The sequence below is a fragment of the Polyodon spathula genome, chromosome 23 (assembly GCF_017654505.1).
Source record: "Polyodon spathula isolate WHYD16114869_AA chromosome 23, ASM1765450v1, whole genome shotgun sequence".
NCBI classification, from domain to species: Eukaryota; Metazoa; Chordata; class Actinopteri; order Acipenseriformes; family Polyodontidae; genus Polyodon; species Polyodon spathula.
The window spans coordinates 3,409,097-3,433,935 of NC_054556.1; the positions used below are offsets into that span (position 1 = coordinate 3,409,097).

A 24,839-nucleotide genomic window follows, 5' to 3' on the forward strand; every position below is an offset into this window, starting at 1 on the left:
GTAAGATGAATGCACGCAGCGAAAATACCCCAGCGCCCACTACCAATACAATACATTATGATACTATGTCATACATACATTAATGCTTGTGCAGGCATGTCAAATTGATCCCTTTGACTTAAAACAGCATTCAATGGTTTTGCCAGACCAATGCAGGGAGCTGAAATCTGTATGCATATGATTTACAGTGTAGAACAATATCTATCGTATTTCAGTCAGTATAGCGCTGAAGACTGACACCTCACCATGCAAGTGGTTTAAAAAGGTGGCATGTGGGCAAATACTACAGAACCTGCATGTAATCCCAGTGCTTTTTCATAAAGATAATGCATCAAGACAGGCTGTCTCATTACTCTGCCAGCCTTTTTATACTGTAGTTGCTGAACTATGCTTTTTACAGAACGCATTCTGTGATTAGTCAAAAGGTGTTTCCATACTGTAGCCACATTTTGCAGTGACTGACATGATGAGAGAACATTCACACTCGTACTCGTGTGTGTTAGTGAGTCACATACTGTACTGGGAAACCCATACAGTTAAACCAAATCTGAGTCCAGGTCCACAGGAGAAATACATTAGACCAAAACATCATGTACAGTATACTCCACTGGGAAGAAAAAAATATTGTCTTTTGCAGTTTGTACAGTAAGTTGTTACTGTAAATGTATATAATTTCATGAATGTAGGAGTACACAAGGTTGAATGAGTGTGCCTGATTTAATCAAAACTCTTCATGAAAAAGTTCCTATGAATAATAGATAGCAAGCTGACCCATATATTAATAACTTGGTTGCAGTGTTAGTAACAGTGATGTCTGCAGGAGTGGCTCAAGGATTACATACAGCCCTCCTTTTGGTTATAAAGGACTGCCCCGTACGCCACAGACATCTTTGCACTCTGTAGTGAGAAAGTCTAGTCTACCTTGCAGACTTACAGCTGGATAAAGGTAAAGGCTCTTCCACTGGACTGTGAAAAACAGGGTACTCTGCTCTACAGCTTTGCAGTACATTAAACTGTGTGTTTAAACTGTTTAATATTTTCAAGCGCACAGCGATCTGGGATGCTGAATTGCTTCTTCCCATGGGTTAGTTCTGGTTAATGCTATTGCTAGGTAACAAGGCACAAGCGTGTGCTAGACATTTCTGTAGGGAAACCATGGGGTTAAAAACGCTTCGAAATACTGCCTCCTCTCAGACACACTCTGAGGCATTGCTGCTTCTGAAATAGCACAGCATCCTTTCGGCTTTGCTTTCTCACTTGATCAATATTAATATCCAAAGAGCATCAGGAGTATTACAGTGTCTGTGGTACCCTAACATAACCTCAGAGCCCTGTAGAAACTGCCTAAGAACAGATACAAAAATACTAATACAAAACTAGGCGGTCCCTTTGTAACTATACCCCTAAGCCACATATTGTAGCAACATACCTTATCTTCCATACTGCTTTTAAATAGGTCACTCCCGTTAGGAATGCCTTTGTCCATTTTATGATTTTACTTGCTGTAGATGTAGCACATTTGGAACGTTGTATGGAAACCCTTCCACTCATTTGAATGGAATGCTGCAGTAAATGCTTGTTTGGCTCCAACTCGTGGGGATTCTTTTAACTAGTAGAATATTTTCCATACAGTTCAAGGGGCTATACAGGTTTAATACTTATACCTGGCTTTAGTTCTATGTATCATACAGTTAAATGTATGCAGAGGACAGACTAACCTTATGGATGCAGTAAATGTTTGAAGATTAACAACCCAGACATTCCAATAATTCACACATCCCATCTAACTTCAGATGAGGTGTTGAGTTGTGTGATTTCTCAGTGAAGGAAAGTGTTAATTAATGTTTCCTCAGGTAATTAACACCTTGCTTGGTTTGAGTTTGGTGTAAACTGTGCTGTAAACCTGGACAGGAAGTATCCCTGAATGATTTTTTGAAGAGTGCTGTAAGAATTAATCTTACATTGAAAATGTGAGCCATTGCTAATTATTTAACCAGAAGTTTCAGCTGATGTACAGTCCTGATTTTACGGTGTGTGTAAACACAAGCACTTGACATTGCTCAAAATGCTGTGGATTGTTTTTAGGAGGCCTGGAAAACATTTAATTAACAAATACATTTAAATAGTAGGATATTTCTTCAAAAACCCCAAACAAAAAAAGGACCTTCCTTAGTCTTTATGAAAACACATATCTTTATGGTAAAGGACTACAGGAGGTAGAAAAAAATCTTACTGCCACTGCAGAGAAAAAATGTTTGATTGGCAAAATCACAGGAATGCCGCAGTACTGCGCAACCTGCTATGTATAAACCGAGTGGCATAGCCTCTTATTACCCGAAACATCTGCGTCTCTCTTCATTTGCTTGTATTGTGGCTGAAAGATAACTGCTGCATCATGATGCAGTGTACAGTTGTAACACATTTGAGATTCAGTAAGCTGCAGCCCTTCGCTGCACTATGATGGAAACACGTTTATTGATCAGTGTGCTGGAAACCCTGTTTCTTAATGGATAGAGTGAGCTGCAGGCTGGGTGCAGAGCACCGTGAATGCATCTGGCAACCAGAGTGCTTTCCAGTGAAGCAGCAGAGTGCCGGAATGCAACCCGCACAGAAAGAGCAAATGAAGGTCACAAGAAACTGAAGCAATGACATTTTCTGCTGGGGTGCAGTAGCATAGTAATTATATGTGCGAAAGCATGAGGCAGGGAGCGTTGGTTTTGACGCATTGCCAAAAAAGCGTGAATGTTAATGCAGGAAGGGGTTGACTTTAAACCTGTTTCTTCACATCAAGTTTGCACTTCATGTCTGTTAGGGCATTAAACAAAACTGTGTTTTATTTTTGTGTTCACAAAGGCGTTGGTTTAGTTTGGCATAAATCCAAACCAGTTAATTGTGGGGTGTTGCATTTGTTCTAATTATCTGCCAGGCCTTTTTGCATTGACTAATCTTTTTTTGGTGAGATTTTGCAAGAGCTCAATATGCCTTATATGGTAGATATTTTAATAATCTGAACAGTATTACATTACATGGTACCTAAAACCATTTAGTCATATTTTATACAGTACTATACTGAGCAGTATTCAGGACACAAATACTGCCAGCTGCAAATAGCTATAAAAATACACAGATGTTCCCAGAAGTCAAAATGAGCTCATCCTAACAGCTGAGCTTGTTGTTCACATAGGATCACTGGAGCCTGCTCAGCTTTAGATCAGATCCTATAATAAGTCAAGTATTTGATTGTCAACAGGCACCTTTTTAAAGTAATTCATTTGTCCAACCATTGCCTTCCGCTGCTGGTCAGACTTGCCAGAGACAGGAACGTTGTTAAGGAGGTGCAATGCAGCGGATTACTTGTTTTCGGCCAGGTGCAGAAATGCCTGAATAAACCTGCTATTTCATGTGATCAGCCAACTAATGTACAGAACAAAACCAAGCTATTGATAACATCTACAGAGGGTGGATTCCTCATCAAAACGTTTGTATTTTGACAAATAAACTAGGTTCCAACTGCTTTTATGTGGCCTCTGCTACAGAACAAAGGTCAATGTTAGGACAGGTCCTGTTTCTATTTGGCTAAGTAAAGGAATTTAGGGCTTGTGATGTCAGGTATTTGAATCCAGTGACCCTGCTGGGCTAGATTACCACAGTTTAGTCCATGGGTTCCTGTAGATGTTTGCTGGTTTAGGATGTGAACCGCAGTGTAAGCTAATCTCAAGAGCAGAAAGAAAGGGCTTGACTTAATCACCCCTATTAACCACCTCCACGCCTTGTTTACTGTGCAAAGCCCACATCTTAAATAGAAAACCCATTCCTCTGATGCTGGCCATTTCCATTTCTAGTGTGGGAAAACATGTACAAAAACACTTGAAATCCTGTGATTGAACAGCCCTGCCATATGGCAGATACTGAATAGAAATGTAGTACCTTTCTGACAAGCAGCAACTTGCAGTTATTCCATCTTCAAGATCCTTTAATGGCAGTTTTGGCTTCAGTGATCAGATTCATCCCCTGTATCAGATGGGGATTATGTGCTGTATCAGCAGATTCACAATGTATATATCTTTCTAGCTAGTATTTTAATGTGGGAATGGCTAACATGACTTCAGTCTGCCTCACATTTTATTTTATGATGTGGTTGTGGCTGTCTGGTTCGGAATGTAATACAAAGATAATTCTCAGTGCTTTGTTGAGAGCTTGTAAAATGAATGCTCTTGCAAAAAAATCCAGTCTTTTAAAATGAATATGTTTGTACACCCTAGAGGGCAGAGTTCCAAATCTACGGTAATCTCTGGAAATGAATTGTCTTCAGTATTTTGCAGAGCGATGGAAAGCAGTGTTTGAAACAATGTTTCCATGAGTTCTTGGCTTGAACAAGAGACCATTTGCAATGCTTCTGACAAGCTCAAAGGTGTCTGTTGTACATTAACTTTCTTGCATTCTATTGCGCTGGTTGGAATGTGTAATGCCCAAGGGGATAGTCATGCATGCCAATCAAATATACCTCAGAAATTATACCACCAAATGATCCCATTGTGCTACATTGGGATTCAGCGACTGCACTGTAACTGAATGGATTTTTAACCTCCTTTAGGATAAGTTACCACCAAGTCTAACAAACTGAGAACTTCTGCATGCTGTAGGATTTGTAGGATTTTTTGTTATATATGTTTTCCAAATAAACATCTGGTACACCCAGCACATTTTGAATGCTTTTGACTCCTCTAATCGCCCCAATTCAAAATAATTTCCATTCAGTTAATGTCTGCAGCTGCCCTCCTTTCCTGGCGACGTGCCCAGGAGACCTGAACCTTCTCCATTAACCTGGAGTTAACCTGCTTTTTATCTGCAGTGGGCGAGAGCAGAAAGGGAATCATTTCATTTCAGATGTGCAAATGATGTAGACCACAGGTTTCCTAACTGGGATCCAAGGACCACTTGTCGACAATGAATAATTCCCCTAGTTGCTATTTGTGCTGCAGACTCTGATTTTGTGTGTACAGTAGTATGTTTTTGTTGCTTTGCTGATAGCAGCCAGTGGAACAATCTGTTAACACCAAGGTGCTTCCCATCTTGGTAAAGGGGAAAGACTGGTGCAGACTGCTGCATTTTCCAGAATGGATTTAAAGTGTCCTGAAAATTTAGTGCAGCTGACTTAGTGTGTTGGTCACAAGTCACAGCACCTACAAGACCACACAAGATGGTCAAGGGGTTGTGCACTCTTACACCATAAAAGGAGATCTGAAACACGAAAATCTGAAAGTCTCTGTCCCTTTGCTTCATTTGCACTTTGCATGATTACTACATGAAATTGCACAATAGTTAGTCACCCAACTATAAGACATAAAATCACAAATACCGTCCCTCACAGTGCTTTTAAATAGAGATGAAAATAAACCACTTGGTTTACATTTATGCAATACAATTGTGAACTCGTATGTTAAATTAATGATGAAAAGAATGCTTAATCATATAATCTTAAAATCCAAAATTTTCTGATCAGAGGCTATTTATAAGTATTGAATTAGCAATGCCGTCACACGTATTGTGTAGAATCAAGACAAACACAGATTTAGGCATGTTCATTGTGTTTGCGTTTCTTGTCTGATTTAAAAAAAAAAAAAAAAAAAAAAAAAAAAAAAAAAGACATTGGTATACTGTAAAGATTCTGTTGCATTGTGTATACAGTAGCTGATACTTTGATTTGATGCCAGGTTTACAAACAAAAAAAAAAAAAAAAAAAAAAAAAAAAAAAAAAAAAAAAAAAAAAAAAAAAAAAAAAAAAAAAAAAAAAAAAAAAAAAAAAACACAAAAAAAAAAAAAAACAAAAAAAAAAAAAAAAAAAAAAAAAAAAAAAAAAAAAAAAAAAAAAAAAAAAAAAAACAAAATAAAAAAAAAAAAAAAAAAAAAAAAAAAAAAAAAAAAAAAAAAAAAAAAAAAAAAAAAAAAAAAAAAAAAAAAAAAAAAAAAAAAAAAAAAAAAAAAAAAAAAAAAAAAAAAAAAAAAAAAAACAAAAAAAAAAAAAAAAAAATAAAAAAAAAGAAAAAAAAAAAAAAAAAACAAAAAAAAAAAAAAAAAAAAAAAAAAAAAAAAAAAAAAAAAAAAAAAAAGTCAAAAAAAAAAAAAAACAAAAAAAAAAACAAAAAAAAAAAAAAAAAAAAAAAAAAAAAAGAAAAAAATAAAAAAAAAAAAAAAAAAAAAAAAAAAAAAAAAAAAAAAAAAAAAAAAAAAAAAAAAAAAAAAAAAAAAAAAAAAAAAAAAAAAAAAAAAAAAAAAAAAAAAAAAAAAAAAAAAAAAAAAAAAAAAAAAAAAAAAAAAAAAAACAAAAAAAACAAAAAAAAAAAAACAAACAAAAAAAAAAAAAAAAAAAAAAAAAAAAAAAAAAAAAAAAAAAAAAAAAAAAAAAAAAAAAAAAAAAAAAAAAAAAAAAAAAAAAAAAAAAAAAAAAAAAAAAAAAAACAAACAAAAAAAAAAAAAAAAAAAAAAACAAAAAAAAAAAAAAAACAAAAAAAAAAAAAAAAAAAAAAAAAAAAAAAAAAAAAAACAAAAAAAAAAAAAAAAAAAAAAAAAAAAAAAAAAAAAAAAAAAAAAAAAAAAAAAAAAAAAAAAAAAAAAAAAAAAAAAAAAAAAAAAAAAAAAAAACAAAAAAAAAAAAAAAAAAAGACATTGGTATACTGTAAAGATTCTGTTGCATTGTTTTGTATACTTTAACAACAACGTGAGACGTTAATAACAAATAAGATTACTATTGGATCATGATCCGACGGGTCACTTGTCAGCTCCAGTGATAAAGTACTGTCATAGTCTTGTTTGCCTACAATTTGAAACAGATTTTTTTAATGTGGACTGTGTATCTTGAACAAAAGGTTTGTATTTCCCTCCCATGGCATTATATTTTAAAATAACTGCATTCCAGCATTAGGGCTTTATGTATTAGAGGGATGACACAAATGTACTGCTTTACCCATCTGCAGTCAGTGAGCGTTGCAGTTACATCTCCAACAAAGCCTCTGGAGACGATGAGTGATGTCTCAGAGTCAGATACTGAAAACCTGATTGTGCTGCAAGGATCTCTGGGTGATCTGCCTCCATTTCAATTGCTTTCTGAGTGTTTTTCTAGCTGTGTTCTTGAGTTTGTTGTATTTAGATGAACAGAGGGAGCAGCCTATGGTGTAACTGCCTGCCAAAGTCCTGTCAGCTGCAGAATGCGGGCCTTGTTGTTTCAGCCTACACAGTATGGATGCATGGGGGACAGTCCTTTCTAAGATACTGTAGATGAGTAATGATGAAACACACTGCTTCATTTACAACAGCTGAGGGTTCTCATTCGTTACAGCTGGGTCCCCTTACCAGGTTGTCTGCAGTACTGTTAATGTTAATCATCAGTAGTCATTATTAGTCATTTTTCCTTATTAGTGTATAATATTATATTTTTGTACAGACCTCAGCATGACAGACACACTCCTGTATTTCTGTGCAGTGCATGCGTATAAACAAATATAGCTTAAGGACCACAGACGTGTTTATCACACCTACTTAGTGTACAGCCAAATCAAAGGGTGTTTAAAGTGCTTTGCAAAGACTTCTTTTTTTTGTATTTGTGGGACTTGATTTTAGAAGCGCTTTGACGTTTAAAGAAGGCCTCAAATATTCAAACTCTTAATCTTCTGTGCACTAGGGCGGTTGAAATGTAATTGATGGAAACTGTCTGGACAGATGGCTCTTTTCTTTCTATTCCAGAACATGCTGTTTTTTTAATTTCCCCAGAGTTCTGCTTGCTGTTTCTGCCCCAAGTTCAGCTGATTGATGTTTGTGTCCCCTCTTGCCTGGATTTGACTTAATCGAACATGATCTGATCGGGAAGCACTGCCATCAGACAGGCCACAGACAAGCCATTATCAGTGGAAGGAACTCTTTCAAACTTCCCTTAATGACTTGACACCGACCATTAAATGGAGCCGTGTGCTTTTAAGTGCTACTGAGCGCAGGCACAGAACCATTTCGAAGACCTTGTAGAGAGACTCACAGGTCAATGAAGCTGTGCAGCATGTAGGCTAACCTCAGTGCTTGGAAATAACATGTATAGGGCAATTAATCACCAGATTATACTCTAGGTAGAGTAGGTTTCTTAACACTGTGTAAAACCTGTGAATCAGCAATCATATTTAAATGAATCCTTACCTGTATTTGTTTTAAAAGTGGTAAAAAAAGATGGTGAATCAAGATTTTAGATCAGATTTGAAATAATTTTGTTTAAAATCAAAAATCTCTCCAAGCTAGAGTATGGTTCCCTTGTGCATATAAGAGTATAGCTTAGTTTTTTAAATAAATTTCCTGTTGGCTGTTTTTACCTTTAGTCTGGTATTTGATAAGGACGGGCAAGTCTGAATCTGTGACAGAGTAACTCTTTCTGGGTCATTAGGACTCTCTTCTTAAGTGAATAAATTTAGAACTGTCTATAGTGCAGGATATTGATTTCATGGTACAATAAACACATGGTATTATTGTGGTTCCAGTACTTATAATGTTATCCTTTTCTCTGAACAGTAAAAGAGATGGGGCAGGCAATTGTCAAAGCAATACAATAGCTTATCTCGTGATAGCTAAATATGTCCTTGTTATACTGTACCAATGCAATATAATACTCAGGAGTGTTTCATGTTTTGGTGCTTAACTTAATTGAAATGTTTGATGCTGAAAGGATTACATTTTTTTTTATTTTTTTTTTTATGCCCAGGCCTTCGGACAAGCGTATTCCAACCACAAGAAGGTAGCTGCGGATGGAGAGAGCCGGGAGGAGTCCCTGATCCAGGAGTCCGCGTCCAAGGAAGCCTACTATGAGCAGAAGGTCCTGGAGCTGCAGACAGAACTCAAACAGATGCGCAATATCCTCGCCAACGCAGAGTCTGAGAACGATCGGCTCGCCTCCGTAGCACAGGAGATCAGGGAGGTAAGATGCACCCTGGACTTCATACAGTACAACACAATTGGTTTCAAGTACTATTAGATTTTGTTTGCTCTAAGAACCAGTGTAACAGTAGAGGCTTCCCCATACTGCCTGTCAGTTAATTTCCTCTTTCCCATATCATACCTTCCCAATTGTTAGTTATTAGCAGCTGTCGCAAACAACTAAATTAAGCTGTAGATGCCATTGCATATTGTTAGCACCGCTAGTGCCAACTCATGCAGTAAGTTTCCCTGGATCTTCCATTTGCTTTTGAAATTAAGTAAATCACAGCTGTTTTTCATGAGGCGTGTTAATTGAAAGCTGTTCAGAAAAGCAAAAACATCTGTGTGTGGCACAGACAAGGGCGATTTCAAGATGCAGGAAAAAAGTCTTTTAGAGCCATGTGAGACATGGGTGGTACAGTACTACACCCTTTAAAACACCAACACAGCAGCCCTGCTTTTTTATACACCAGGGCTGTACCAAACATTCAACATCAAATAGCAGTGTCCAACATTATGCAGCAGATGCCTTTGGATTTGGCAGAGGATGGGGCAAAACACTTCATAGAGACTTAAGCAAATTGGGCTTGGTAAGCCATGGTAACACTGTAGAAGAGCTATTGGGGTAAATCAAAAGGTTTAGCCAACCTTTGCGATTCCTGTTTTAAGAGTGTATTAATTAAACCAATTGCTTGTTTCAACAAAGCCAAAGTGTTGTCATCATCTGGTTTGGAACACGTTTGATCTCGGGCGGTTTCCCAGTCAGCCATTCCAAGTGCTTAATTTAGGCTTTTAATTTAGCAGAAGCTTGCCAGTAAATCCTGTAATCCTCCTTCTGAAGTATTGTGCTTAATTGTTAGAAGATTGCTGTCCTGGAGGAGATGAGGAGTGCTAAGGATGCTCTTGGTAAGACAGCACTTGGGTAAAGACCTCAGAGAGCTGCTCCTCAGCAGGGGCAGGCAGGGTTGGATGGGTCCTGCTTAGCAGAAACCAGCCTGGATAATACGCTGGGGTTGGGATGTCATGCTGAGGTCTGGCATATACTTGTGTCTTGTTCCCCCCTACCTGTTTTCCCTTTGATGAATCCTCTAGTGAACTGTGGCTCCCTTCCCTGGAACATGAAATCGGCTCCACTGGGAGAGCACACTGGACTGCATTGCGTCTCCCTCTCCCCACGCAATGCCTGCACCTCCTTCTCCCTGCAGTGTGTTTGAACACAGGGAATTAGCCAGAGGAGGAGGGGGGAGGAGGGGGGCTGCACCCCCCTCTCTTTCTCCTTCATTTTCTTCTGAGCTATCTCTCTCTCTCTCTCCCTCTCTCTCTCTCTCTCTCTCAAGACGTAAAATTGATCCAGCACTGGTTATTGTCGGTCAATCCTTTACACAGCCAGATCTGAAAATATGCATGTGCAGTTAATTTTTCGAACCTTTGAGAAACAAAGCTACAGCTACAAGATCACCTATTTTATCTGGAACATGCTGTACTTTTTATATTAAATAATCACTAAGTGGTTGTCATTTGTATGTTCTATATGACAGTATGTTCTTGCATATTGCAGTATAGTAAATATTTTTTAAGAGATGCTTATCTCCAGTGTTTCTTTTAGGTAATTGCACTTAAATAAATTAAATTGCACACTGGTAAAAGAAGAGTTGCGCCCAAGGAAACTGCACGTACAGTACAGTAGTATCAGCAGCAGTGGTGTTCCTTCTTACTGGGGCGAGTAAAGATTACTGTAGGCTGCTTAATGAAATGCTTCCAGCACTGCCCTGGAATGAATTTCTGGGTGAATGAGCCCAGCTGTGGGCTGCCTTTGTTCATCACAGGAAGTGCTCCTGTGATGGTGATACTGAGAGGCAAACCCACCTCTGGGGTTTGTCTAGACAAGTTGCAGTTTCTTACAGAAACCCAGGACAGTTGTTATTAATACTTTGCCTTTATTTTTCTGGAGACCTGTCATATAAGGTCTAATTACAGACATTTAGTCGTCTTGTATTCTTTTATTTTGGATGCTGAACAACCTGTAATTTTACCGTTTAGATGCTGATAAGCGCAGAAAGACTCCCCATCATTCTCAGAACCTGTTTCTGGTCTGCAAGCTGTTCTGTGTAAAGTCATTTTCACTGTACAGAAACAGAAATGCTGACTGCAGGAGTTTGTAACAACAGCTTTTTAGTCTAGAATTGATTAAAATTGTAAAGCATTTAAACTGTAAGGCCACGTTATTTAGAGTTTCTGTTTACATTTTAATAGGAGAACTGCTGTTTCATGTCCTCTTCCTATTCCCAGGTGATCCAGTATCACGCAGATTGTGTCACATATCCCCACCAAAGCATGTTAGCTCAACCTTGACAGTGTGTGTCCATATCATTTGAATGTCAAACTGCAGACTCCATTTTAAAATGCAAGGAGCAAGGAGTTTGATTGCTGTATACCAAGGAAAGAGCTACTGCAAGACCACTCATATCAAATGGGGAAAAAGTTAAAGTTCCGTAGATGCCTTCTACCCACCCTCCTCCAACAATAATTCTTTCCATGCAATAAAACCTAGAAGTCCCCCAGTGTGAATTTAAGTAGTAGCATGATCTCATTTGTCAAGGCGTGACCCATGGAGTGTGTGATCTTTGCAGAAGTCCTAATCAGAACTGACAGGCTGACTGAAACCGAATAGAACCGCAGAAGTTAACTGAGTAACTTAAAGAAGTAGGCTCTGTTGTGCAAACCTGATACCTGACGTTTATGATTTTGAATGAAGGTATGCTGTTCATGTTTTCATTAGCACACAGGATTGATTGACATTCATTTACACCTCAGTATGAAGCTCTTGCTGACTGCTGGATTCTGAGGGCTTGATTCATCCTGTTAACAGCAGCTGTGTTGATGGCACTCAGCATACCCTGTTCATTCTACTTTTAATTCTGTTGGTTCCTTGACAGCTTAAATAATACATTGTAATTTAGCAATTGATTTGCAAAGTATTTTAAACAACATCAAGTGTAGCTATTCTAAAGAGATTTTTAATCGAGGTCATGTGTATGTATTGTAACACTACTTAATATACAGTAGATTACATTGCAATTCAGAAATACAAAATAAGAACATTCAGTGTGCAGGTCTCCCAACATGTTAATAAATCTGGGCCTTTAGTAGTGTGAGGTGAAACTTTAAAACCCCACAGTAACTTTTGTCAAATGTGATACCTTAAAATATTGCCTTTTAAAAACGTGTGAAGGTTTATAGGCTAAATGTTATGCAGTTTATACGTCTGATAACCTTTCTAATGTTGGATTAATACATTTGCTTTTAAGCATAGAGAGATAATAAAGTATTTATACATTGGACTTGCTTGGTTTGTGCCCCACACTATACTAATCTCAGCACTGCCACTGAATTAAACTCTGTTAAAAGCTGGCTTCTGAACTGCAGCCCACGCTTTGCCTTGAATAAATCTATCGAGCTGAAAATACTAAAGAAAGGATTATCAGAGATAAGCCGTATTTGTCAGTCCCTGTTTAATCTAGCAGAAATGTGCAACGATAGATTTGTGGAAACGATCATTGAATGTCCCAGTTTATACAATTTTTGTGTCGGAATCATCTGAGGTCTGAGTATTTCTTGATTGGAGGCTGAGAGCACCTTTTATTCAGGCACTCACTCAACAAAACGTTGTACTGTTATTTATGGAATGGCACAGTCCATTCTCGTCTGACCTCCAAGAAATAGCTAACTAAGGTATTTATGACTTTAATTCCCTTGCATCATCTACTGTAGCATATCAAAGTACAGAATACACTTGAAGAGCCCTACCACTGGAACAAAGGGCAGAGTTTAATAGTAAAACATTATTAAAACATCAAATGAAAATCTTCACAAAGACATCGAAAATAATTCGGTTTATTCAAATCACCCAACTAATTGGAAGGAATGTGATATCTGACTGAAGCTATATTGGCTAAAGTTCATTACTTGAACTTCAAACAAAATGAACACGTTTTATTTTAATGCATCGAGACACACGACCTTTTCAAAATCGCATGGCTTTTGTTTGGATTTATGTACTGTGTCACTTCTCTGTATACCTGATTCAATTTAAAAGTAATCAAAAGTGCCGTTTGCTTTTTAAGGAGACAGCGATGAGCAAGACCACCAAACCGTTTCAAACAAGTGTAGTAAATGAAGACTGCAGCATGGATTTAAAAGTTAGGATTGGAGAGTCAGACGATCAAGTTCAGCTGCTAGACTAGACAAGTCCTAGTACCTTATGGGATACACCCAACTGTTAAACTGCAATGCAGTAGATAAGCAAGCCTACCCAACCCCTGCAGCCAAATGGAAGAATAGCAACTTAGTGCTACTCCACCCTCACTAGAACAGCAATCTCATGAACCAGTATTGAGTAAAAAAAGCGTGTAAATTAATGAGATTAGATGTACAGCCATTGACATTAATAAGTGTATAACCTATAGAACATGGTGTAATTAAGAGAGTCTTACCAGGCAGGTGGAACAGTAATCAACAACACTTTAATGGGGCTCTCAATCTGACAGACCATGTGTATCTGGCTGCATCTACTTGACTTGCTGATGGGGGAAAATGCCTTTGAGTACCTAACTTTCAGAAACCAGATTGAAATCGCATCTTCCACGTTATACTTAATAATCTGTGGCAGAAATGTTTTTGCTTAAAGATTGTCTCTTCTTGTTTATTTATCTCAATTTGAGAGGGGGGTGGGGGTTATTTTCAAAGCAGTTCTGGAAGACTTCATACAGTAGGCCAATGCATATACTGTATTTCAGAACTGTACAATACAGTGTTCACAACGTAATTGTGTTCCATCAGAATCTACTTAACTTACTCAAGGCTATTGGAAATTCTACAGTGTTTGATTTTGCTGATGATAGCCTTTTGTTAGGCTATAAACAGCTTCAGGGCCTTCTCATAGCTTTGTTCTGCCTTTATTCTGGGTGCAGTCTAATGTATTGATGTCTGCGCAAGTCAAGCTGTATTTGACGGCTGTTGCACATACTGTACAACTGCTCCGAGGCTTGGTCCACCTCACGTGTACATGAACACCTGCATGCCTAAACTTGGTCGGAAACTGACGGATGTGCAACAGTACCTGAATGCATTGGGTTTAGCCCCTTTACTGTACAGTAGTACCCTACATGCTTCACAAAATTAATTTCAGCATGCTTACTGCAGAGCTGTAGTTCAGTATATTCAATAGACTGTACTGTGTGGATAATGCAGATTCTTATGTCTACCTGATATGGAGATATAATATTACATACTGCAGCTTATGTCATTTGCTGTAGAGTAGCTATTGGTAACCCCATTGCGTGTGAGCCCAATGCTAGTCAAATGTATCTTGTTAGGAAGATCAAAGATATTTTTTGACAGAGGTCTTTAGGTTTTGGCAGTGAAATGTCAGTAAAGATTATAATCAGCCGTTCTTTCCCCAGAGAATACTATGAAAGCCTTGCACAACAACACCCACAGGGCTGGGTGGAATCCCAATGTACACAGTGCATGTGGTTTTCATTAGGTGCGAATTGCTCATATAAATATTTCCCCCTTTCCTGCAACAGAACTAACATGGACTGCTTTTAAAACCTTGCTGTTAAAACATTTATAGATCTGTGCTGGACTGTACCAAACGGGGGAAAGCTGCTATCTCTGGTAACAGAGTGTTTAATAATAACGGAGTCTCTTCATTTCAGTACAGATTTATTAGAGTTTTCATGATTTGCAACGTAATCTCCACAAAGCAGGTGAATGTGTTATTAAAGAGTAGTATAGGTTGTGTTTTCAAATCAGTCATTGAAGACAGGATGGAAATGGCATGGAAAAACAGATGCCTTTATGTACAGTAGGTTTTAAGGCAATAGGCAGTGACACCTACGATAGTAGCTGCATGCATGGAGTCCCGCACTTTTAGTTATTTCTGCATAGTTGTCTTCGTTAAAGTGACCTTTGATTTAGCTGACTTGAATTCCCCCTTTGAGTGTCTCTTGGAATATTTGCCTGTGGATCCTTCTGTATTTGAGGTACAGTATTCCACTCATTACGATACAAATCTACTTTTGGAGTAACCTAATTACTAAGCAAGCTAATTACTTGCTAAAATAAACCAAAAGAAAAAAAGCTGATTTCAGTGGATCTTGACCTTGAGCGACTCCATCTTCATGTAAGAATCCTGGCTGCAGACAGTGTATTGAAACCATCCCACTCTGAAGGAGGGTGTCTGCTTACATCTGGAAGGAAATGTAACTTGAGTAGTTTGTCCTCTTGCACGCTACTAGGCTTTGAGAGAAATGTGCTTTGCACAGTTTAGCATCTGTGTGTCTTCATCATGGTTGACCCTGCACCCAGGACTGTCTGGATTCAAAAAATGTTTTGCCTAAAAGTGGTGAGAACTATAAACAAACTGCTGGTGCTGCACTCCCACCCCTGAGTGTTATGGTGTGACACATTATTCTGTACAGGAATTACTTTTCCCATTGCAAATCATTTGAAGTTAACATGCATGGTGTGTAATGCTGATTAAACCCATTTGTGACTAAGCTTATTGAAGAATTTTGTGTTATTGGGAGTCTTATATTACATTATATATGCTGTCTACCGTGCGATGGAAAAATAGATTCATTGTACTGTATTTCATCCCCATTCACCTCTTCACCATATCTGACAGTTTCTTTTGTCTTTATGAGCTTACTAAATGACTCTAAAAACGATACAAGAAGATCTGATTTCTTCTGTTTAACCTTGTTAGCCTTTGGTTAGCAGCTGCTGACCTCCCTTCAAAGAGCAAAAGGCCACTTGGTTAGTTGGAATGATCTGCATTCTTTAGCCTTGCCTTGAATCCCTGGAGACTTTATATGCATTTCTTATGCTGTTTCTTCACAATTCTGACATTGATAGTTAATCTAAACGGGAAACTCAGTGGAAAGAGGTGAAGACCATGGCAACAGTAATTCTTGCTAAAGGTATTGTGAACAAAAAATGCACCAAGGAAAGCTAGAAGAAATGGGTGAGGCTGATGCAGCTTTATTCATTTATGTATGTATTTTGTAAAAAACAATTAATCCATAAGATACTGTAAGCATCTTGGTTTCAACCACATTTTCTAATGTGTTCACATTTACATAGTTAAATTAGAAGTACATAGAACTGATAGCCGTTGACTATTCCACATTGCTTAAAATGCTGATTATTCTTGCAGTTCTCATTTTAAAAGCACATCATTTATTGAAATAGTGTAGTGCGCCTATGCGCGGTTGAATTGTGGTCATTAGTTTCACTTGTGCTAGACGCTCAGCTTTGATAAGGTGTGTTTTGGCACAGCCTCCATCCCATGTACCTGTAGTATGCAGTGCTCAACATTTACAGTCAGTAGTATCTACTCTTCATCAAGACCCGGTAATATTGCTTGGCATCAATAATACAGTTCTTCTTCTTGACCCTGTTCTGAAACAAAGTGGAACCCTCTCTTTTATTTCCAATTATTGACAGATGTGTTGCAGTCCGTGCTGCTTTCCATGTCACTCTGCAGCACCACTGCAAGGCCATCTTTGACTCGTACTGTACCAGCTCCCAATCAGTGTTTTTTAATGAGTATATTGTGGTATGTAATCTCTTGTATAGTAGATGCTCATTTGTCAGTCGGTCAGCTCCTGATGAGTTTTCAGTCGGATGGCTTGAAGCCGATGTGTGATGAGATAATGGGCTTCTCTGCTCTGTTTCTGATGTGTGGTGCTGAGTAGATTAGGTGTTAAGTGTAACCTACAGTACCCCTGCTGTTCTCAAACACATAACCAACACTGGCATCACAACTTGAGCAGTCAGTTAGAGAACACTTTGGCCTTTACGGTGACCTTTTTACAATTGTATCGCTTACTCGCACACACAAACACTGCCTTCAGAAGGAGGCTCTTTTTCCATTCTTGCTGTTATATCAGATGTGATGTAGTCAGGTAAAGTGATTAGCAGTCTTCAGGGAGGTTTGAGTTTCCCTGTGCAGTGGAAGAGGGAGGCAGCTCTGCTTATCTGATTTCACTTTCTGTGCCTCTCAACGGAAATGGAGATGGAATCTGATGATGGCCCTGCAAAGTTGCTACCCCTTCTCCCTTCAAGTTCATGCTGCTGAATTATTAATGGACAGTCAGTGTCAAAACCTGATGTTGCAATCCACTGCATTCTTCCCTGCCGTGTGGATAATTGCTGTCAATCCTGTACCACCTGCTCCATACTTAAATCAGGAAGAAACCATTTCTAAAGGCCAATTCTGTGAGCAAACATCATGGAGATTTATACCCAACGTCAATATTGCATGGTTCAGTCTGCGTTATGTATCACTTTGTTGATTAACTGTACATCCGGTTAGGTTACACAAGCTAACATATATTTCTGGTGGTTTATATATATTTTTTTTTAATTAACAATAAGCAGTGGAAACATTTAAATGTAGAACAGAGAGGATATTAAATCTACAATATTCATAGGCAATTTTCTGCTTAGAAGTTGCTTTCCCGTTGCTAATTGTTACAAGAGATTTTAATAGTTAAAAGGAAACTGGTCCCTGGTAAATTTAGCTTATACATAATTGCTGTGTTGAGTATAGTTACTGCTGTTACCATTGCTAATTGAGAGCCATGGGATTATAAGAATAGAGCCATGCCTTCCCAATGAAATCGCAGCTTTTGCAAATCCCATGATGCTAAATTCTTAATCCATTAAAAGTAAACCGACTATTTGCCAAGAAATGTAATAGACTCCTTGCTTGAAACGAATCGCATGCCTTTTTACTTTTATTTATTGCTACTACTGTTGTGCAGTTGCTAGGAAACACTGCATGCTAGTCCAGTTTAATTTGAGTTGGATTTACTGGATGTGGATCTCTGTAAAAGCAACCTGGCTCTGTCTCAGCAGCACAATGTTTCTGTACTGAGCTCAAGTTCCATTCTCTCTGTGTTCCAGAACAACCAGGCTGTGGAACTGCAGCGGAACCGCCTACGCGATGACATCAAGGAGTACAAGTTCCGGGAGGCTCGCTTGCTGCAGGACTACACAGAGCTGGAGGAGGAGAACATCTCCCTGCAGAAACAAGTGTCCGTCCTTAAGCAGAGCCAGGTGGGGCATCACCATCGCAGACGCACACAGGAAAAGAGCACCACTCGTATTCCACACAGCATTGCACGGTTCAAAACTGCTTTTATCTGTAAGAGTAAAAGCATGCACATCTGGAAAAGCCATAGTTTGACAAAATCTCTGAAAATGCATCTGTGGCATATAGTAAAGGATGCCCTTGGTGTATCGGATACAGATACAATAGCAGGGTTAACTTTGCTGCACTTAGCATGTCAAAAAAGGAAGTAAACATATAATAGAATACAGATAAGTTGCTGTATGAAACAGAAAGAGATATGCAATGGGGAAAGGGAGGAAAATAGAGCTAGAGACTACCAGGATGTGAAACCCCCAAATCAACACACTGAACAGCATTGAACCACATTGTTTAGGGTTGAATATTTTTTGTATTTATTTGTTTGCCAGGAAGTAAAATACAAAAAGACTCTTGACAGACATGTGCACAAATAAAGGCAGCATGTGCTGTAGAGCATACTTGATATTTGGCTCCATTAGCAAGTTAACGTCTGGTAATTCCCTCTCTAAGCGTAAAGCGTTTAGTTTTTCAGCGGGGCTGCCCAGGGTTATTTTGGTAATAAATGTACATTTTGTTCAGACTGAATGTGTTAGCAATTAATAATTGAATGGTAATCAGGATCAAGTTGGAATAATGACATCACTCTAATGCATTCATTTTTTAAGGCAAGGATTAAAGTTCTGCTTTAATCACCATTTACTGTCTGGAGAGAGAATGCTTTAAGGGTTCCCTTTTATTTCTCACTTTACTAACTAAGCATGGAAGTAACATATAAATGGGAGGCTAGTTTTGTAATACATTATTAATCACTTTTTATACTGTGTTTACTTATTGAATGAGCAGATAATCTTTAGAGAAACTGATACAAATTCAACATCCCCTAATACATTAAATAACTTGTTAAAGATTTCACCAGCTAAACAAGACTAACTTTTTACAATTGTTTAAACAATGTGCATCTCTTAATCACACGTATTAATACCAGTGTTGAAGATATACAGTGCGTTCCTTGCATGACATTTTCATTGGGTTTCCAATCCAGGTTGAATTCGAAGGCCTGAAACATGAAATACGACGACTTGAGGAGGAGACAGAGTTCCTCAATAGCCAGCTGGAGGACGCTATCCGACTGAAGGAGATCGCGGAGCGACAGCTGGGAGAGGCCCTGGAAACCATTAAGACGGAACGGGAGCAGAAGAACAACCTGCGCAAGGAGCTCTCGCACTACATGAACATCAGCGACTCCCTGTACAACAGCCCGCTCAGCATCTCACTGGACGGGCTGAAGTTCAGCGACGATGCCCTGGAGCCCAACAACGACGAGGTGCTCAATGGCTACGAGCACAACTCCTTCAGCAAGATGAACGGAGGCAGCGAGAACAACAAGGTGTCCACGCCCAAGAACGACCTGTACCAACCGGCCCCCAGCCTCGTCAACGACCTCCTGAGCGAGCTCAACATCTCAGAGATCCAGAAACTCAAACAGCAGCTCATGCAGGTACTGTACTGATCTCAGCCTGGTCAGATGTAGAGGCTTTATTGAGCTGGACCTGCAATAGTCATCAAGTGGACCAAGGCTTGCAGGGCCCTTACTAAAGAGATGATGAAGGGAGTAGATGCATCACAGTGGGGAAAAAATAAAAACAATATAACTGAAATGTGTGACGGAACGCCATGCAGTCAAAATATATTTCTTCTTAGTTAAGTTACTCGTGTTTGTATAAAGAGCCTGATCATTGTGGTTTAAGACTCCCAAATGGAAAGAGGGTTTTAATGGAAACTGTCTTAACGTTTTTCAAAATTAATGAATAAATAATTCTATTTAATATATTCGGAGGCTTAGTGTATATCTAAAGTTGACTTCAAAGCTACTAGGTCACAAAATTAAATTGAGTTAGTATTGGACTAATCCCAAGGAACTCCCCCAGCATGGCGTGCAGGGGAACTGAGTCGGATGGAGCGGCCATCTGTCAGAAAAGACACAAAATCAAGGTGTGTTTGGCTGTCTGGATAAAAATTATCCTCAAGAAGTAGGCAAGCCGATTCTGTTTGCTTCACGATTTATTAAGAAGCCATGACACCAAACAACATGATCAGAAATCCAGTTAGTTTCAAGCCATTTTAAACTAAGGTGCTGTATGGCAAGCAATAATGCATTACAGCTGGGAAGATTAATCAAGCTTGTGAACTGCCACTGTGAGACGTTCCCATTGGAAATCAAAGTATGTAAATGTCCCCTTCACTTAGTTAGGAGTTCCAATACCCCTCTGTTCCTATTGATCACATATCAGTTCATGGCTTCTGCATTTGGGGGTTCTTTATTCTGTCTCATATTTTTTTTTGCAGAGTAGTTATCCTCCAGCCTGAAGTTGTCTGTGTTATTTTTTATATTGTATTTGATCCGCTTATTTCTGAATCAGCGAGAGACTCCCATACCTTGAAATATTAACAACACTGCAATCTCCCTAGTGGAGTTCAGTAATACATCTGTTATCCTTGATACATTTTTAATAGTAGCATGTTTCACACACTTAATGTGCCCAGAGAATCTAAAATGAAGAATCCCTCATGTGTTAATTTTTTAAAAGTAAAACATATATAGTGTATGTAGATTTAAGTAAGTATTCTATTTGATAAATCTAAACTAGCTTTATTAAAATTGTATTTTGAGCAATGCTTGTGCTGTCTTGCTAACGTCAAAAATAATTGTCTTGAGTACTGAATTTTTGTTTCCAAGGTGATGAATTAGTGTATTAGGGCAGTGAGCCCTGGTCTATTGGCAAAAAATGACCATTAAACCTTTGGAGCAGCAAAATTGATTTTGGCTGACAGTATGCTGCTTGACTGCTGTACAGTTAAAAAGGTAGTTCTCTATAGGAGTCTCAACAGAAGCCAAAATTTAATAGCAAATTGGCTGTATTATTTCAGTTCTATCATAATACTGGTAATAAAAATAATAGTATTTTTTATGTAATCAACACAAAAAAGCAATTACAACATAAGCAGGACTTGCCCAGACATCACAGGTTAATTAACTATTTTAGGAGATCATAATCAAATTCTGGCCTTTCATGTATTTTAAAATGTATTAAACAAATGATGTTCCTGTGCAAGCAATCAGCTCTGCCTGGAATTGCTGTGTCCCAAAGGATAGCAACCAAGTCTGTGTGAGACATTAAGATTAAATGCATTTAATACTTTTATGACTTGCATTGCAGGTGGAAAACAGAACATCTCCATTCTAGAAATATTCAATGGTTAAAGTTACGAAGTGTTGCAAGGCTAAGCAATTGTTGTTTAGATCAGGATGAGACTGACTTTTGTTCTGTCTTGTAGGTGGAAAGGGAGAAGGTGAACCTGCTGGCCACCCTTCAAGATTCCCAGAAGCAGCTGGAGCATGCACGGGGAGCGTTGTCGGAACAGCAAGAGAAAGTGAGCAGGCTCACGGAGAACCTCATCGCCATGAAGAAGCTGCAGGCCAGCAAGGAGCGGCAGTCAGCCTTGGACAACGAGAAGGAGCGTGACAGCCACGAGGACGGAGACTACTATGAGGTGGACATCAACGGACCCGAGATCCTGGAGTGCAAGTACAAGGTGGCTGTGGCCGAGATCGGGGACCTCAAAGAGGAGCTGAAGACCTTGAAGGCCAAGTATGAGAACTGCGAGTCCAAGTATGAGGAGGAAAAGAGTCGTCTGGAGACTGAGGTCCAGGCCTTGACGGAGAAGTTCACCTCCTTGGAGAAGACTAACCGGACCGACCGAGACCAGGTGGTACGGTTAGAGAAGGAGCTCAAGAAGGTGAGCGACGTGGCCGGGGAGTCCCAGGGTAGTCTGAGCGTGGCCCAGGATGAGCTGGTGACATTCAGCGAAGAGCTGGCCAACCTCTACAACCACGTCTGCATGTGCAACAATGAGACTCCCAACAGGGTGATGCTGGATTACTACAAGGAAGGCAAGGGTGGGCGTACCAGCCCAGAGGGCAGGGGCCGGAGATCGCCCATTTTGCTCACAAAAGGCCTTTTCGAAAATGGGGACAGCCTCCCATCTCCTGTCTCCTCCCTGCCCTCCCCAGTGTCAGACCATCGTAAGGAGCCCATGAACATCTACAACCTGGTTGCCATCATCAGGGACCAGATTAAACACCTCCAGACAGCCGTGGACAGAACCACAGAGCTCTCTCGGCAGAGAGTGGCCTCCCACGAACTGGGGCCAGTGGTGGACAAAGACAAAGAAGCATTCATGGGGGAGATTCTCAAACTGAAGTCTCTCCTGAGCACCAAGAGAGAGCAAATAGCGACTCTGAGAACTGTGCTCAAAGCCAACAAACAGGTAGGGAAACGGCAACAGCACTTTCAGTCAGAAAAATATGTGCTTGTTTATTTTTTTGAAGAGGACAATAGCATAACAAGTACATCAGCTTCTATTTCATTGTATCTATAAAAATAGATGCAGTTGTACTGAAGTACCCATTCGATGAAGGGATTTTTATATCCATATAATATGGGGAGTCAGATGGTCTTGAGCCTGGACATCCAGTTTCCACAGAACAGAGCTCCTGCATGCATGTCGTTCTTGTCAGGGTAATGTGTGCTTCTCTTGATTACTTCCAGACCGCAGAGGTGGCGCTGGCTAACCTGAAGAGTAAATATGAGAACGAGAAGGCCATGGTGACCGAGACCATGATGAAGCTGCGCAATGAGCTGAAGGCACTCAAAGAAGACGCTGCCACTTTCTCTTCTCTCAGAGCCATGTTCGCTACTCGGTAAGAAGGGGTGACCTTTACCAGTTAAACTTTATTATTATTAGTTTATGTGTGTTAAACTGCTCCAGGACCTAAGTTATATAATAGCAGAGTCTAGATCCCCAACCTTTTGTCAGTATGGTGGGGGAGGGGATTGTGGTAACCACTACCATAATTACTGTGTGTTTGGAAAATATAAGCCTGATTTTCATAAGGATCATTCATATGAAATTCAAATGACTTTTCCAGTAGACAGTAAAGCCTCCAAGCCATACATTTTAAATGTCTGGCTGTGCTAAAGTCACCTTCAAGACTCCAGTATAATGGTCCGATTTTACTATGTATTTATTTAATATGTTTTATTTTTCTTATTTCCTATGCTTTTGCTGTCTTTGCTCCATGACACTCTTTTATACCAGGTGGCGCATCTCAGCACGTCTTTCCTGCTTCAGTGTGCTCAGATGCTTGTATATAGGGAGCATTGCCCACAGTGGACACACCACCTCACAGCGAGATGCTATTCTACTCTGATCTCTTTCACATCTGTTCTTCATTTGCTCTTTATATAGCATCAAAGCATGCTTAATGACAGAGAACTATATTTAAAAAGTTCAATTTTTGTTCATGCTATGCAGGTATAAAAGATGAAGAGGTTTGTTGAAGAGGTTCATTCAGTTTCATAATGCTACCATGGGGGTTGTGAACCCTTTGTAATTTTATAATTGGTATTTCTTTTGGATCCTGATATCACTGTGGACTTGTTACAACTTCATTAAGATGAAACAGAAAGCCGAAATGGCTGTTCTGTTTCCTACAGTTAGAAGAGTAACCTTGTATTTGTAGCGTTGGTATGAAGTACGCCCTCTTACTCCATCCAAGCTTTCCGCATTTCTTAATATAGCACAGAAAGAGCCACTTGCAGACACATGTTCATTTATAAAGACTACAATCTACTTAGGCCTCGAATGATCATGTACATGGAAATATTTTTATTTATTTATTTTCTCAGAAAATACACATCTATTATTAGGCACCTGGGGGATATTTTGTGCATTTTATTAGTTTAACAAAAATGACAGCTGTTTTGTAATTTTGCAACAAAAAGCTTAAATGCCCAAACCTCTCTTGTGTATCTTGTATATCTCTTTTGTCTCTGTGGTTTGACACCACCCAGAGGAGAATGATATCTTTGTGCAAGCGAGTATCAGGCAGTTTAGATAAAGTGGGTGGAACTATAATTCAGAGGGCATTCTAGGAGCTGTACATGCTTAGCTATTTAGTGGCCTAGTACAGGTTGTTTTATAGAGAAAAAAAAAAAAAAATTATATATATATATATATATATATATATATATATATATATATATATATATAAGAATGTTAAAACACTTGCCTTGGTTCCTCAGGCTTCCCTCCTCTTGTAGTAACTACTGTTTTTATCATATACATTTTTTTGTTCAGCCCTCTTAAGATCGTAAGCTTTTATTTCTTAGAACATTTAGCCTGAGTCCATGTGTTGTATACAAACAGGAAATGGAGGAAAACATCAGTTTAGGGGCACAACCTAACTCATTTTGCTTAGATGTTTGTTTGTACATTTCCCAAGTGGTGAAGAACTGGTTCTGTGTTCAGTCTCGTGCTTTAATAATGACAGTGCTGCTGTATGGCTCTTTAACAGCACTCCTTTTAATACAACTGCAACAAAATGAAACCCAGACTCTTCATATAGCTGTGTCACCTCAAGCTCTTCATATGGCTGTGTCACCTCAGACTCTTCACATAACTGTGTCACCTCAGACTCTTCACATAACTGTGTCACCTCAGACTCTTCACATAACTGTGTCACCTCAGGCTGCATTCTTCTCTGCTCTCAAGATAGAAGCCCTGTGTTGACCATTTTAAAAGCTCCCTAAACATGTGTACCTGTTATTTCACTATAACAAACTATTGGTCTGAAGTTCAAAATTAAACACAAAGGAAATGTGTG

The 24,839-nt window shown here is 38.7% G+C and overlaps 1 protein-coding gene across 2 annotated transcripts in view; it reads left to right on the forward strand.

Annotated features, from left to right (window-relative positions):
* The window catches only part of LOC121297931 (protein bicaudal D homolog 2-like), a 53,950-nt gene that overhangs the window by 20,729 nt on the left and 8,382 nt on the right, over positions 1-24,839 (forward strand). For both annotated transcript variants that reach the window (XM_041224567.1, XM_041224566.1), the window contains exons 2-6: positions 8,738-8,950; positions 17,926-18,078; positions 19,155-19,610; positions 21,449-22,441; positions 22,723-22,874. In XM_041224567.1, the coding sequence (XP_041080501.1) occupies positions 8,738-8,950; positions 17,926-18,078; positions 19,155-19,610; positions 21,449-22,441; positions 22,723-22,874 (1,967 nt within the window). The remainder of the gene's footprint in view (positions 1-8,737; positions 8,951-17,925; positions 18,079-19,154; positions 19,611-21,448; positions 22,442-22,722; positions 22,875-24,839) is intronic.